The sequence below is a fragment of the Enhydra lutris genome, unplaced genomic scaffold, assembly GCF_002288905.1.
Source record: "Enhydra lutris kenyoni isolate GAN:26980312 unplaced genomic scaffold, ASM228890v2 scaffoldscaffold22, whole genome shotgun sequence".
Taxonomy (NCBI): domain Eukaryota; kingdom Metazoa; phylum Chordata; class Mammalia; order Carnivora; family Mustelidae; genus Enhydra; species Enhydra lutris.
The window spans coordinates 30,369,804-30,383,810 of record NW_019154106.1 but is presented as its reverse complement, the minus strand read 5'-3'; the positions used below and the strand labels follow the sequence as shown (position 1 = coordinate 30,383,810).

The 14,007-nt window shown below is 37.4% G+C and overlaps 1 protein-coding gene across 1 annotated transcript in view; it reads right to left on the bottom strand.

Moving 5' to 3' along the window:
• LOC111149926 overlaps positions 1–14,007 on the bottom strand; it is a 270,882-nt gene that overhangs the window by 25,195 nt on the left and 231,680 nt on the right. The window contains exons 20-24 of the mRNA XM_022507207.1: positions 12,460–12,553; positions 10,058–10,228; positions 3,351–3,536; positions 1,725–1,928; positions 215–407 (exon numbers count right to left, since the gene is read on the bottom strand). Coding sequence (XP_022362915.1) covers positions 215–407; positions 1,725–1,928; positions 3,351–3,536; positions 10,058–10,228; positions 12,460–12,553 — 848 coding nt within the window. The remainder of the gene's footprint in view (positions 1–214; positions 408–1,724; positions 1,929–3,350; positions 3,537–10,057; positions 10,229–12,459; positions 12,554–14,007) is intronic.

The following is a 14,007-nucleotide window of genomic DNA, read 5'->3' as shown; positions in this document are numbered from 1 at the left end:
TATTGTTTTGGTGCTAAGACTAAATTTACATTAATTGTTAACTTTTTCTTATCATTCTGCAAGGTAAAAGCAATATGACAATTTCACAGGAGAGCAGCTTCCTGTGATTTTGTAATTCTAGAAGGGGTGACCTAGTCACAGAATCACATTTAACATTTTTATGATGAAAAGTAGAATCAGCTAAATCTTATAGAATGTAACCAACCTTTCATACTTTTAATAGTTGTCTCCTTTGTTTGAACAGGAACTGCCTCTTTCTTTTGTTTCTCGGTGTCTCTCTGGATGAAAGACTCCTCTAGCGCCCATAAAACCAAATCACATAAGGAAAGGATCGTGGTCCCATCTTTGGTATATACTTTGGAGGCTGCCCTGGTGAGACCAAGTTGCTTCATGCATTCTGTAAGAAGCTAAATAACACGGATTGTAAGGAATTGATGAGACAAAAGAGTGATAGGGCTGGGGAATAATCATGAAGAGCTTATTATTTTAGAAATTTGAGAAAATCCATTAATTTGCAAAAATAGAAAGCTAAATAATGACAGACTTGATCTTTGATTAGAGACAATTTTTGGTATCAGACTGTCCTACATAATTTCACAAAATTAGTCCACTCAAATTGTGAAAATAAGCTTCAAAAATTTAACACAGCAGATGATGTATGTTAATACATTTTATCATCTGAGTATTTACTCCCTAAGCAGTGTTCAATTTAGAGATCCACTTTCAACTTTGTTGCTTTATAAGGCATAAAACTGTAGCACTTCGTATGGATGAACCAGTTTAAAATAAATGAGTAGTTGCCTTTCAAACCCAAACTAACACATATTCTTACTTTCATTTTGCAGATAGGGAAACAGGCTGAGAGGTTGACATTTTTTCCAAGACTCCACAAGCCAGCTGTGGTGCTCCGGGTGAATCTTGAAGTTGCTAACTTTTGGGATTTGTTTAGTTCACTGAATAATATCTTAATAAAAAGGCTACTTGCATTCAGAAGGCGAATAGAACAAGTAGGTGTGTATGTGTGTGTTTTCAAGGAAGTCTCCAGGGTATGTTCATATCACATTTAATTTTGCTTATAAAATACGCTGTTAAAGGCATTGGTCAGAATGTATAGACAAGATAATCACCAAACAAAAGAAGGACAAAGCTGGGTTTGGACCTTTTGAGCTCTACGACAGAAACCACAAGTTCCTTCCTAACACAACTCTTGCTTCTCTGATTTGAGAATGAAATGAAACAAACCTGTCAACAAATAGGTGCTCAGATTTTACAAATGATAAATGAGGCGGCAGCTCTTAGAATATTCAGATGACATACAGCTTAAAGCTGGAATGGGAAGGAAGGTGAAAAAAAGGGGGGGCATTCTCTCTATCACACAAGTGAAGAAAATCTGGTAGCTTCCCCCACCCCCCCCCCACTGCTTTTATGTATCTTTGCTCTGGAGCCAATCTAAAAATCATATTCTTTCTTTCTTTCTAAGTCTGTATCCAAAGAAATACAATAAAAAAGAATATCTTTAAGAAAACAGAGATCTTGAAAAAAAAAAGAAAGAAAGAAAAAAAAGAAAAGAAAAGAAAACAGAGATCTTGATCTCATTAACCTAAATTGGTGAAACTGGCAAGGGACATTTATCATTCAATCCCACTGCTTTTTTTCTTGTCAGAAGAATCACTATTATCTTTACCTTGGAGGATGCAAGAAATGTTTAAGTTATAGTCACTTACTGTGGGGAATGTACCAGCCACAATTAACTTCCCATTCCGATATCCACCTCCGTTTTTGTATGCAATTATTTTCACTGCTTTCTGGTGCGTAGCTGCTGTACCACTATGAGGTACAACTTGGGTGCAAGTCTTCCTCCGTAAAGATAACAGGCGTTCTTCATAATAACTTAGCGTTTTCTCAGCCTCATAAGAAGATAAATCAGCCTGATCAAAAACAAAAACGAAAAAGCACAAAGGTCTACTCAAGCTTTTACTTTTAGTTTTTGTTGTTTTGGTATGTTTCAGTCCCTTAATTTAAGAAACATTTGCATGCACCTGGGTGTGATATCTAAATTTTGAGATGCTCGCTCTGCATGTTGTAGGTACTGGATACCGCAGTGGGAAGAACATTGGGTCAGAACTCAGTTCTCTTCCCAGCCCTGTCACTGAGTCTCTAGGTGACTTTAGGCCTCTGGCTTGTGTTTCTGGCCTTCTCCCGTTTTCTACTCTGCCTTCTCCTGTGACAGGAGCTGCGGGAAAAGGATGCAGGGGCCAGAGAAAGCCTGGCCTTGAAGTAATGGGATGCTGGCACTACAGATAATCTCTTCCTCTTTAACCCGAGGATAATGCCACTCTGTGGAGGCAGATACTGATGAATGGGGAGGGGAATGAGTGCAGTCCTAATCTACATGATAATTAGGGTGGTGGACACCACATTTCCCCTTTCCCTCCCTACTCAGGATGCTGCTTTGAAGGAAAAACGCTTTCTGAGATGCTTTAACACTGAGGATTCTTTCCAAACAGCTCACCAGCACCTCCTTAACCCCACCATCACTAAAGCCAAGACAACTGTCTTCATTCTTCTCCAGAGGACTGACTTCTTTTCACCTTCAGAGTTACTGTTGCACTTAAAATTTATTGCAACTGTTCCTGTCCCCTCCAGACCCTTCCCACACTGCACTGTGTATCCAGTTTAGGGGACCAAGGAGAAAGATCTGGAAATGGAGACAGCAAGCCCTGGAGAACACACCAAGTTGGAAGGTTCCTCTTTAGGAACTGCTCCTTTTTATATAAGTGTGTAAGTCCCTTTAGCACATCCTACTCTAAACTTGAAGGAGAGGACTTTTCAAGTGGTGTCATTTTAAATTAAGATTGCAGGAAAGTGGCAGGGATTTTTTTTCTTTTTTCTCCATGAGCTATAAATAGTATTAGACATGGATGCATGAATTCAGGCACCCAACCTGAACAGCCATTAACAACACATCAAATTCCTCCTGAAATGTTCCAGGCTAGTAAAAAGAAGTTTGCCCTGTGAGTATAGGCAAGAAAGCTGGTCCACTGTGTAAAGATTTGCAGTTACTTCCTCATCTAAAAGCAACACAGAGAGCAGTGGAAGGTGTTAGTAGATGATTAAAGCCACAGAAGTGCCCAATTAACTTCAAAGACTGTATCGAACTATTAATAGACAAGGTATTTTAAATTACAATGGACCAGAGGAAATCAATGTAGGTGGAATGGTAAAGGGGCATCAGAGGAAGATGAATTGGATGGGTGCAGATGAACTTGAGTGCAAGGCAGATAATGAATGCATCAAAGTTTCCAAAGTGATGCCACACGCGTATTAACAAAGCTCAGGTCATTACATACCCCTGCCGCACTGATGACCTTGAAAGGCCCTCGTGAGAACTGCTTCTGGCTCTTGGAGCCCGAGGCACAGAGGAATGGCAGCCCTGGAAGCAACTGTTTGAGCCCCTTCTCTGCTCTCATGGATCGCCCACATGCTAAGCAGAGCAGTGTTTTTCTCTTTCCAGTCGGTGCGAGATAATAGTATCCCTAAAAAAAGGAATAAAGATGGTTTTATGTAGGTACATCCAAAGGATGAGAGCATTTTTGAAGAATATTTACAATACAAATAGAGCACTTTATTAATCCCCAAATGCTAAATTTGAGACCTCAACATGAATGCATCATTTTGCTCTCTACTAATTATATTTTTTAAAAACATACTTCCAAATTCTGTTGACTGAAAAAGGCGAGAGGCAATGACAGTGCAACAGTAATTAGTATAACTTATGTCAAGGATTGGGGTTTCCTGCAGGAATGGTCAGTTCCAGATTGGGGGCAAGAAATGTATAAGAAGAGCAAGTGATGTCTTGTGGTGCCTGGAAAGAAAAGAAGCCATCCAAGAGTAAGGAATCATTTTAAAAAGACACAAGAACCAACAACATGAAGGAGCCTCCACTGGCCCAAAGTGGACAATTTGGGGACAGCAAAAAGAATGATAACCAAAACACTTTGGATATAGTTGAAAATATAAAATCCCATGAGCTTATAATGATACTAGAAATACTTGTAAGTAAACTGGCACCAATTTATAACTCGGAAAAACTGGTCATTAGAAAGTGTGGCCAATTATTTGCAGAGATGGCCACAAGAAAACCGCTCCATCCTGGTTTGCATGGCCTTCTGAAATGTGACTGTGCTGTTCCTCCAATCAATCTTTGTCCTTTCTTTGAATCTGAGCAAGGCCATGTGACTTGTTTTGGCCATAGCAGCATTAGTAAATGTGAGGCAAGCAGATGCATAAGACTTCTTGCACACTGGAGGTTGTTCTTTTGGCTGCGATGGGAACCCTGAGAACACAATGTGAACAAACTTGAGCTAGCTTACTTAAGAAGCCTTGAGAAGAACCTAGGCCCCCAGCTAACAGCCACAATCTCCAGACATGTAAGGGAGACCATCTTTAACCATCCAGTCCCCACAGAACCACCAAACTACTGACATACCACCAAATGACCACAAATTAGGGTCACGTTACTGACCCTGGGCAAGATCAGCAGAGTGGCCCCACTGAGTCCAGCTCAAATTTTTGGCCCACAGAATAAAAAAAGTGGTTCTTGGTTGAAGCCACTAAATTTTCAGGTGGTTTATTGTACCACAATAGATAAATGAATGGATAGAAAGAATTAACATTCATCTTACCATCCCTTAAAAACCATATTTTTGGGTAGTCAAATACCTAGCTGAAGAGGATGAACCTCACTGAAGTTCTTCCTTACATTAAGAGTTTAGCTAATAGGGGCGCCTGGGTGGCTCAGTGGGTTAAGCCGCTGCCTTCTGCTCAGGTCATGATCTCAGGGTCCTGGGATCGAGTCCCGCATCGGGCTCTCTGCTCAGCAGGGAGCCTGCTTCCCTCTCTCTCTCTCTCTCTCTGCCTGCCTCTCCGTCTACTTGTGATCTCTCTCTGTCAAATAAATAAATAAAATCTTAAAAAAAAAAAAGTGTTAAAAAAAAAAGAGTTTAGCTAATAAATGTTGGGGGGAAATGATAGACTTAGACAAAATTGACTCTACTGAAACTCCTAATGAAATAATTGATTCAGGCAAAGATCACCAAAGAGTGACACTAGATGAGAGGTCATTGGGAGATTTGTTAAATGTGAGGTTAGGTTCTACTCATGCCCACTGATACCCATAATCACTAAGAATGGAAAATCCAGACATTGTATTCTTGCATAAGTGATCAATATGAAATAACCATGAACCCACGAAGATTCTGGTGAAAAAATGTTGATCATAAATCTAATTACTACTCTAGTATTAAATTCCTTTTACAGAAATTATGGGGGCTAGACAAATAAATTTTAAAATGCCATAAGAGGGCGCCTGGGTGGCTCAGTGGGTTAAAGCCTCTGCCTTCGGTTCAGGTCATGGTCCCAGGGTCCTGAGATTGAGTCCCACATTGGGCTCTCTGCTCAGCAGGGAGCCTGCTTCCTCCTCTCTCTCTGCCTGCCTCTCTGCCTACTTGTGATCTCTGTCTGTGAATAAATAAACAAAATCTTTAAAAAAAAAAATGCCATAAGAAGTAAACAGACAAATCCAAACAGTATGCATTCTATAAGACAATTCTAGAATCAACAGCTAAGTATCATGAGGACCTTGCTTGAATCCTGATTCACATCAACCATCCATAAGAAGACTTTCTTAAAGAACCTCAGAAATTTGATTAAGAACAGGATTCTTGGGGAGCCTGAGTGGCTCAGTGGGTTAAAGCCTCTGCCTTCGGCTCAGGTCATGATCCCAGGGTCCTGGGATCGAGTCCCACATCGGGCTCTCTGCTCAGGGGGGAGCCTGCTTCCTCCTCTCTCTCTGCCTGCTTCTTTGCCTATTTGTGATCTCTGTCAAATAAATAAATAAAACCTTTAAAAAAATAAAAATAAAAAGAACAGGATACTTGATTGATGGACAAAGGATTATTGTTAATTTCATTAGGTGTCATAATGGTATAATGATTATGTAAGAAAATGTTCAAACTTTTTAGAAGTATACTCTTAAGTTTAAGGTGGAATGGTATCATGTCTGGGGTTTGTAAAGATTGCAAAACCTTTATAATAGTTGAATTTGGATGAAAAGTATATTGGAATTCATTATACTATTCTATTTTTCATTATACTATTTCTATTTTTAGTATATCTTGGTATACTATATTCTAGTTTACTATTCTATACTATACTATCCTGGTCTATGCATGAAAATTTCCATAATAAAATTTTAGAATACTTTTAGATAGACTCTCTAATTTGCTTTTGTCCTCACAAAGCTAAAACTTAAATACAGCCAGAGTTATTATCATTCACAATCAATTTACAGATGAGAAAACAAAAACTCCAAGAGGGAAGTTTTCATTTAAGGATACTCCAGTAATACATGGCAGAACTGAAATATAAAACTGACATTTGACTCCAAGTTCTTGGCTTTTTTACCTTTCTCATATTGCTTCAAGTACTCCCTATAAGTATGTAGAGCTACCTCAATTCAAAGCCAACATTTATATGACACTTTTGAAGATGTAATTCTTAAATTTCACTATGGATTTCTCTATATGCACATACGATTTCCATTTTCTACACATTACTGAAAGGCAGAAAATTAAAATATCCCTGTTTAGATGGAACTGAATGAATATTACGGGCAGAATCATTTCTATAGAAAAGCATGTACTTCATGATGAATTGCATGCCAATGATTTTCCTTATTATACTAAAGAAGCCTATTGAAAAGTATCCAGAAAATGTATTTTTCATTCATTAAAACATCAGTCCCCATGACCGTGGTGCTATAGGCTTGATGATCTCTGAATTGCTTTATTTTGGCAACCATGCATGCACACAATGTAAACTAGAGTTTTGATTAATTCATTCACATTTAATATTGTTTTGAAACTGCTGATGGAAATAAAAAGGCAATACATTTGGGGAGCTCCCAGGTTAACTATGCCTGTAGAATGCAAACAGAGTTTAAAAGTTCAGTAAGTCAACCCCTGGTATTCTATCTAGAATACCAGGCGATTGATTTGACTAATTATTTTCTCTATAAAATTTTCCTTGATTTATTGAAATGAATAACTTGATCTGTTCATTTGGCTTTATAGATATATAGTCTATTACATGGGGTTAGTCTGATCAATAATGACCATTGCCATTGTATAGTAGCTAAGGTGGTTGTGAATAAATTATTGTGTCCTCATCATATTTATTATTTGAATGAGATAACATGTATGAAAATCACTAAGACTGATCAGTATGTAACATACAGTAGCTATCTAACATATAATATTTACTTCATATTAGTTTCCTTTTTCTAAGCTATCCCTTAGGATGTGGTCTAGAAAAGGAGTTTTTACCCTACATCCAAAATGAATTTCAGGGGGAGTCTATAAACTCCCTAAAACTTACACTAAAGTGTTTGTGAATACACGTGCATTTTGGGGGGAAAAGAAGAAGTCTGTATCTCTAAAAAAGTTAAGGATGAATCACTGGCCTAGAGCCTTTGTACAACGAGTAATTTCCTTCCTCTCCAGGTCCAGGAGAGGTTTTTAATCTATGTATCCTAGAATTGATATATTACTGTACTCTTCAGATTAATCATATTAACTTCTATCAGATAGGCTATCATTTAACTATTGAGAAAGTAAAATTATAATCTTTTAGAACAAGTAATTGTTAGAAACTGGGAAGTTGTATTTTGGTTAGCATAAGAAGAACATCTTGATTATATGGTTAAAGAAAGGCACTAGTTTTAAAATCATTGAGACCTAAACTCTAGGTCTCCTTTCTTTCCATTTTTATTATAAAATATTTCAATCATACAAAAAATAGTACAGTATAGTGATCCCCCATGAACCCACACTCAGCTTCTACAATTACTATCTGGAAGTTAATAAAAGTTAACAAAAATTATCTAAATTTTATCTAGATTTACTAAAATGCAACCAAGTTTTAAAGGCCTATAGGAAAAATACCCCAAAATTCACAAGATGCAACTGCCCTCCTTAATGCCCAACACCCAATCACCCCTTCACCTCACCCACCTCCCCTTCAGCAACCCTCAGTTTGTTTCCTTGAGTTCAGCATCTTATGGTTTGCCTCCCTATTTTCATCTTATTTTTCCCCTTCCCTTCCCCTATGTTCATCTGTTTTGTTTCTTAAATTCCTCATATAAGTGAAATCATATGATATTTGTCTTTCTCTGACTGACTTATTTCACTTAGCATAATACCTTCTATTTCCATCCATGTCAGTGCAAATGGCAAGATTTTATTATTTTTGATGGCTGAGTAATATTCTATTGTGTGGAATGTGTGTGGAATGTATACACACACACATATATATATATATCTCACATGTTTTTTTCCATTCATTTGTCAATGGACATCTGGACTCTTTCCATATTTTGACTACTGTGGGCATCACTGCTATAAATTGGGGTGCATGTGCCTCTTCAAATCACCATGTTTGTATCCTTTGGATAAATACCTAGTAGTGCAATTACTGGGTCATAGGGTAGTTCTATTTCTAACTTTTTTGAGGAATCTCTATACTGTTTTCCAAAGTGACTGCACCAGTTTGCATTCCCATCAACAGTGTAAGAGGGTTCCCCTTTTTCCCCATTCTCATCAACATCTGTTTTTTCCTGATTTGTTAATTGAGTAGTTTCCAGCTGATGAAATAAGAGTGTTGTGATTGGTGCTAAAGACCAGAAATTATTGATGAAGCCACTGAAAGTGGCAGCTGTGTTCAAGTCTTAAAAAAATGACCTTAGAAGTCCATTTCAGTCTCTGATTAAAGAACTCATTTTGCAAACAGAGCCAGTTTATACTGCATTGAGGTCATGCTGATGTATCTCCTAAGTTGCATTCTTATAGTAAGAAAAATGACAGCAAATGGTCTTCAAGAATTATCTTGAAGAAAGTAAGTTGCATGTATGATTTTAGGATGAGTTCAGAGTAAACCTAGTATGCCAACTATCTGACGCATGGCACTGTAACCAACATAGTGATGTTCTGTCTATTCTGGTTAAGAAAAAGTACACAAAATAGTTTTTTAAATATTTCTAACAAAATTGTTAAGTAGAAGAATCCGGTGCTTAAACTATTAACCTTTTCTTAAGCAGAACACCAAAATGTCCACTGAGACCTCTGTTCCAGTATTGCCCACACCTTTCATGTCACCGCCCTCTAAAACTCAGCCTGCATTCTACTACAAATCATAAACCTTAGTCTTTGACAGCACATTTGCTAACTGGTAGGAGTTCATAGACAAAGGCAAAAGGGGTTGGGGGAGAGGATAGCATAGTCAAGACCAAAGACACGCAACATGGTATGGTGAATTTAGGCAAATGCAAGTGATTTAGTAGAGCCAGGGAATCTGGGGTGAAGGAGAAGAGCAGCTATTTAGAGAAGACTGAGATGCAAAGAGGATAGAGAATCTTGTAGCACATCACGAGATTTCTACAGGCCAATAGTAATCAACAACAGCAAGGTACTTTGACATACAGACCCACAAATACCTCAGGTATTTGTAAAGTATGAAACAATTCCTTATGAATAAAGACTACAGGTCCACATTTGAAAAATTATTTCCTCTAAAAATCAGAATATAGGTATTCAAATTTAGACCTATGTGTGGTATAATGTAATACAGTTAAAGTCACTTACAATCATGTGCACCTTAATATGCTTTTTGGAGTCAAGTGACATCTAGTATGGCAGGCACACCTGTGGGAACGTAGCATACATCCTTATCCTCATTCATGAGTGTTCTCATGAACTGATGATGGACCAAAGGTGGTGCTGATGATAGGGAGCCATTGAAACAATATAAGAAGAGGGTAATACCAACATTCCTTCATTGTTTCCTAGCCAAAATCACACAGTGTAAGTGATTTCATTCAGAAATCAGTGTTTAATTTGTGTGAATATAAGGTTTTCTAGGAAAAAAAAGAAGTTCTACCTTTATTAAATTACTCCATTTTCTCCTATTTTTCTTTTATCCTTAGTAGAAAAGGACCACTTACTGGTTGGTCAACGTCTTCCTCTTTAATCACAGAGGATGTACAAATACCAGCATAATTTGCTGCTGTGATCTCCTTGTCCAGTGCAGTGCTATGAAAGGCCACAAAAGCTTTGCTATCTTCCACACAATTCCACTTTTGATTGGACGTCCCATTGTTATGTGGTTTGTATTTCTGAAAAAAAGGATAAAATATGGAGTCAAACAAACAGGAGAGTTTATGATTTGATTATAGCTGTTACATTTTCATTGCATAAATTCAGAAAGTATAGATAATGACTCATAATTCTATGCAGTAATAATCATTATTTATATTTGATGATTATATGTGCCATATTTTTTATATTTCTAAATATGCATCCTTTGATTTGCAAAAATGAAATCACAAAATGCAAATAATTTGGTAAATGCATTAGTTTTTTTTAAATAAGAATATCCCATGAAACTTTTTCTAACTTTTTTAAAGGATATATCCTATTTGATCTTAGTGATGTTTTTATTTTACCAATCACCAATAAACATGTAGATTGTTCCTCAAATTGTCCTTATTATAAGCAAAAAAAATGAATAATCATATAAATAAATTTTCATGTAAATCCATGAAAAATTCTTTAGAACAAACTCCTCAAGTACAATTGCTGATAAAATAACATGATCATTTTTAAATATTATGAGATATCATATTAAGCTTTCTCATATCAAAATGATTTCTAGAGAGGTTATTCTAGTTTATACTTACACCAATAGTATATGATACAGCCCGTTTTCCTCACATTCTTGCCCAAACAAATTTAATAAATGAAAAATAGTGTCTTGTTGCTATTTTAATTTATGTTTCCCTGATTATTGAGATGATTTTTTAAAACTATGAATACAAACAGTTTTATATGTAACAGAAACAGCACATTTATTCTATTATAAAACTTGGCTCAAGCATAAGTAAAGAAAAGAGTAGTTTCAATTTTAGAGAATTTAAACTAGTAGATTAGTTCCAACTAAACATATCATGACACCTAAAGGAACTTTATAATGAATAGCTTTCACTTTACCAAGGAGAGATTGATAGTAAAGAGGAAAATAAATGGGTCTTAAGAATTGATTTAATAGGTCAGACAATAGAGGATCCCTCAGAGGCATGGAAAACAAAGACTATGTTTCAAGGAACAGAGAGTGGGGGGTCTTGTAACATTAAACTAACATGACTCATTTTTATTATTTTACATGAACTTTAATATTTTCTCACAAACCAAATGCTTCAAGAAATAAAGTGGAACATCAGCAAAGAAAAAATCTTGAAAGGTAATACAAATTACCTTGAGATCAAACTCACTTCTTAAAAATGGGAACCTTAGGGGAAAATGTCAATATCTGTAATTTTTTGAAGCTGATTAAGGTACAGAATTTGCATCTGCATGAGGTTTTAATCTCACCGTGGCCCATGCCAAAGAGGCACCTGACAGGGAAGAATGTGATGTTATATATATGATGTCTCCTAGAATAAATTTTTTGTCCATATTTATCAGCAGGGTAGAAGATTTAATTAAGCTTTGATATTTGTCCAGATTGCTATATCCCAATTTTGGATTCAGGACCTGTGAAACAAGCTGCCTCATTGCTATTAAAAACATGGAATAAAACAAATGTACTTTGGGGATAATATATTCTGTTCAACAAAAGATGGTAAATACTATGGAGGATACAGAAAATAAATTCAGAGCAGGGGTGCTCCTAAGCTTTCTTTCCTCCTAGCAAGGAAAAACATAAATCTATTTAGGAGTGTCTTTGGTTACAAGTAAGGATGACAGATAAACAAGAAAGAAGAACTCCACAGATCTTTATCCAAAACTCAAATGAACCCAGTTTTCTCTGGAGTCTCCAAAAGCTGTTTGGCTGCTACAAGCATTTGCTAAAGTATGTTATTTGAAATACAAATGTGTATCTTAGCAGAATGAACATTGATGAGTTCACACCCTTTGGGAAGACCTCTCTGATCATGCTCTTTCCCTCCAGTTGCCAGGTAAGAGGGGGCTTGCGTAGGTCCCAATCAGTGAGTTTAAAACACGTGCCTCTAACAGCTATTCACTTGACCGTAGCCGCCACTGAGACCATATGAATGCTACTGGGATAATTTTTCATGCTTGCCCTTGGATTTGATTTAAGTAACTAGCATGAGTCCTGACATGCAGCAAGCCCACAATCACCATCTGTTGGATTAAACTAAATTAAGAGCTACATGAACATGCTGAATTTGAAATCTAGGCAGGCTATTGTAAATATTTTAACAATGGCATTCAAAATAGGTTTCTATGACAGCCATTATCTTTCTCCACAACAAGGAAGTACAGAGCTTTACTTAACTTTAAATAAAGGGCGATGATTACTACTTAGCCTATATATATATCTTACCTGAATAATAACTGGATAGCCACAGACATCGTTTCTTGTTTTGGTCATAGACACTGCCAGCACAAGGTCTGGGTTACTCACCAGGTGAAAGGTCCTTTGGGAAAACAGGATTAGGCTTGTTATCAAGTAGCGTAACCCGATCAGAGCTCCCTCTGTGCCACCTACCAGAGTGCTGCCTCTTAGCTCCATGCGTGCTTTGTGATAATGGATATGAATCCTTTAAGCATTTCTCCCTCACAGAAGCACAATATGAAGCTTTCTCAGTAGAGATTGCTAGAAGAACACTGCAGGAGGAAGGGGCTCCCTTGCTCTTCCTGGCTGCTGCATGGGGTTACCAGTTGGGAGTGAGGACATCCTGGGATGCTCCGCCCTAACCAGGTGCAGGGGATGTGTGGCCCCTGGGAAGCCTCACAGCCCTGGCCTGATAATCGTTTGCTCGTGGCCCTCCTGACATGGACATGACATGCTCTAAACCTTCTGCCTCTCCAGCACCCCGCTCCTTTGCCACACCTGTGTGCCCCTAAACCAGGTGCACCCCTGCATATGTTCCAGAGGGCTACTTCCTGCTAGCAGAGCAACCACAGACCAGGTCTGGTCGGGCAGACCAACAGATTTTTGCCATCCAGTTAGCTGTATCTGTACCTTTTCTAATGAGTTCTGAACTCTGGCCTTGGGAAAGGCCTGATTTCAAGTTTGTCCTCCCTCCCTCAGCCCCAGAGGACCATACACTGGATTTTTTTTTTTAATCTAATAGTTACACTTTCATCATTGTTTAATTCTTTATGTTTCACATCTTCTTGAAATCACAGTGTGGTTTTTGTCTCCAAATTGAACCCAGACTGATATACCCTCCTTACCTCCTGCTATTTAATCGTGTGGCAGAACGATTAAGAACATGGATTCTCGAGCCAGAGGGCTCAAGCTTGAATCCCGAATCTACTTCTTAGTACCTATATAGCTTTGGTTAACAATCCCACACCTTTGTTTCCTCATCTGTAAAATAGGATAATGATGCCTGCCTCAAAAGAGTCTTGTGGGAATGAAATGAATTAATGAACAGAAAATACATAGAATATTGTCTGGCACACGTCACTTAGAATGAGCCACTATTTGATTCACAATGGTTGTGATTTTTTTATAGCTTTTCCTCCAATTCTCTTTTTCTAAAGGACTATTCCCTAAAAGTCCAAGATATATGTTGAATATTGTTAAGTTGTCTTGTATAGGAGCTCACATAAAGCCACTTTGACCGAAAGAAGGAAAGAAAATTATTGAGCTAAAATCCTCAAATTCTTCTCCTTGCATCACTTAAAAGCAAAATAAGCCAAACATTCAAGGAAACTGTCTGTATAGAAAAAGTCAATTCTTTATGTCTGTCAACATAGTTACATTACACACACACCAGCAGTGGCATTCCTGCTGTGGAAAATTAACTTGTCCTATAAAATTTAATGATGTGGGAGTGAAGGGGAGAGGAGAAGGTGAGAAAGGGTCTGTTATAAAAGTAATATATTTCTCCTTTCAAGACTTAAAAAAATTCCAGATATC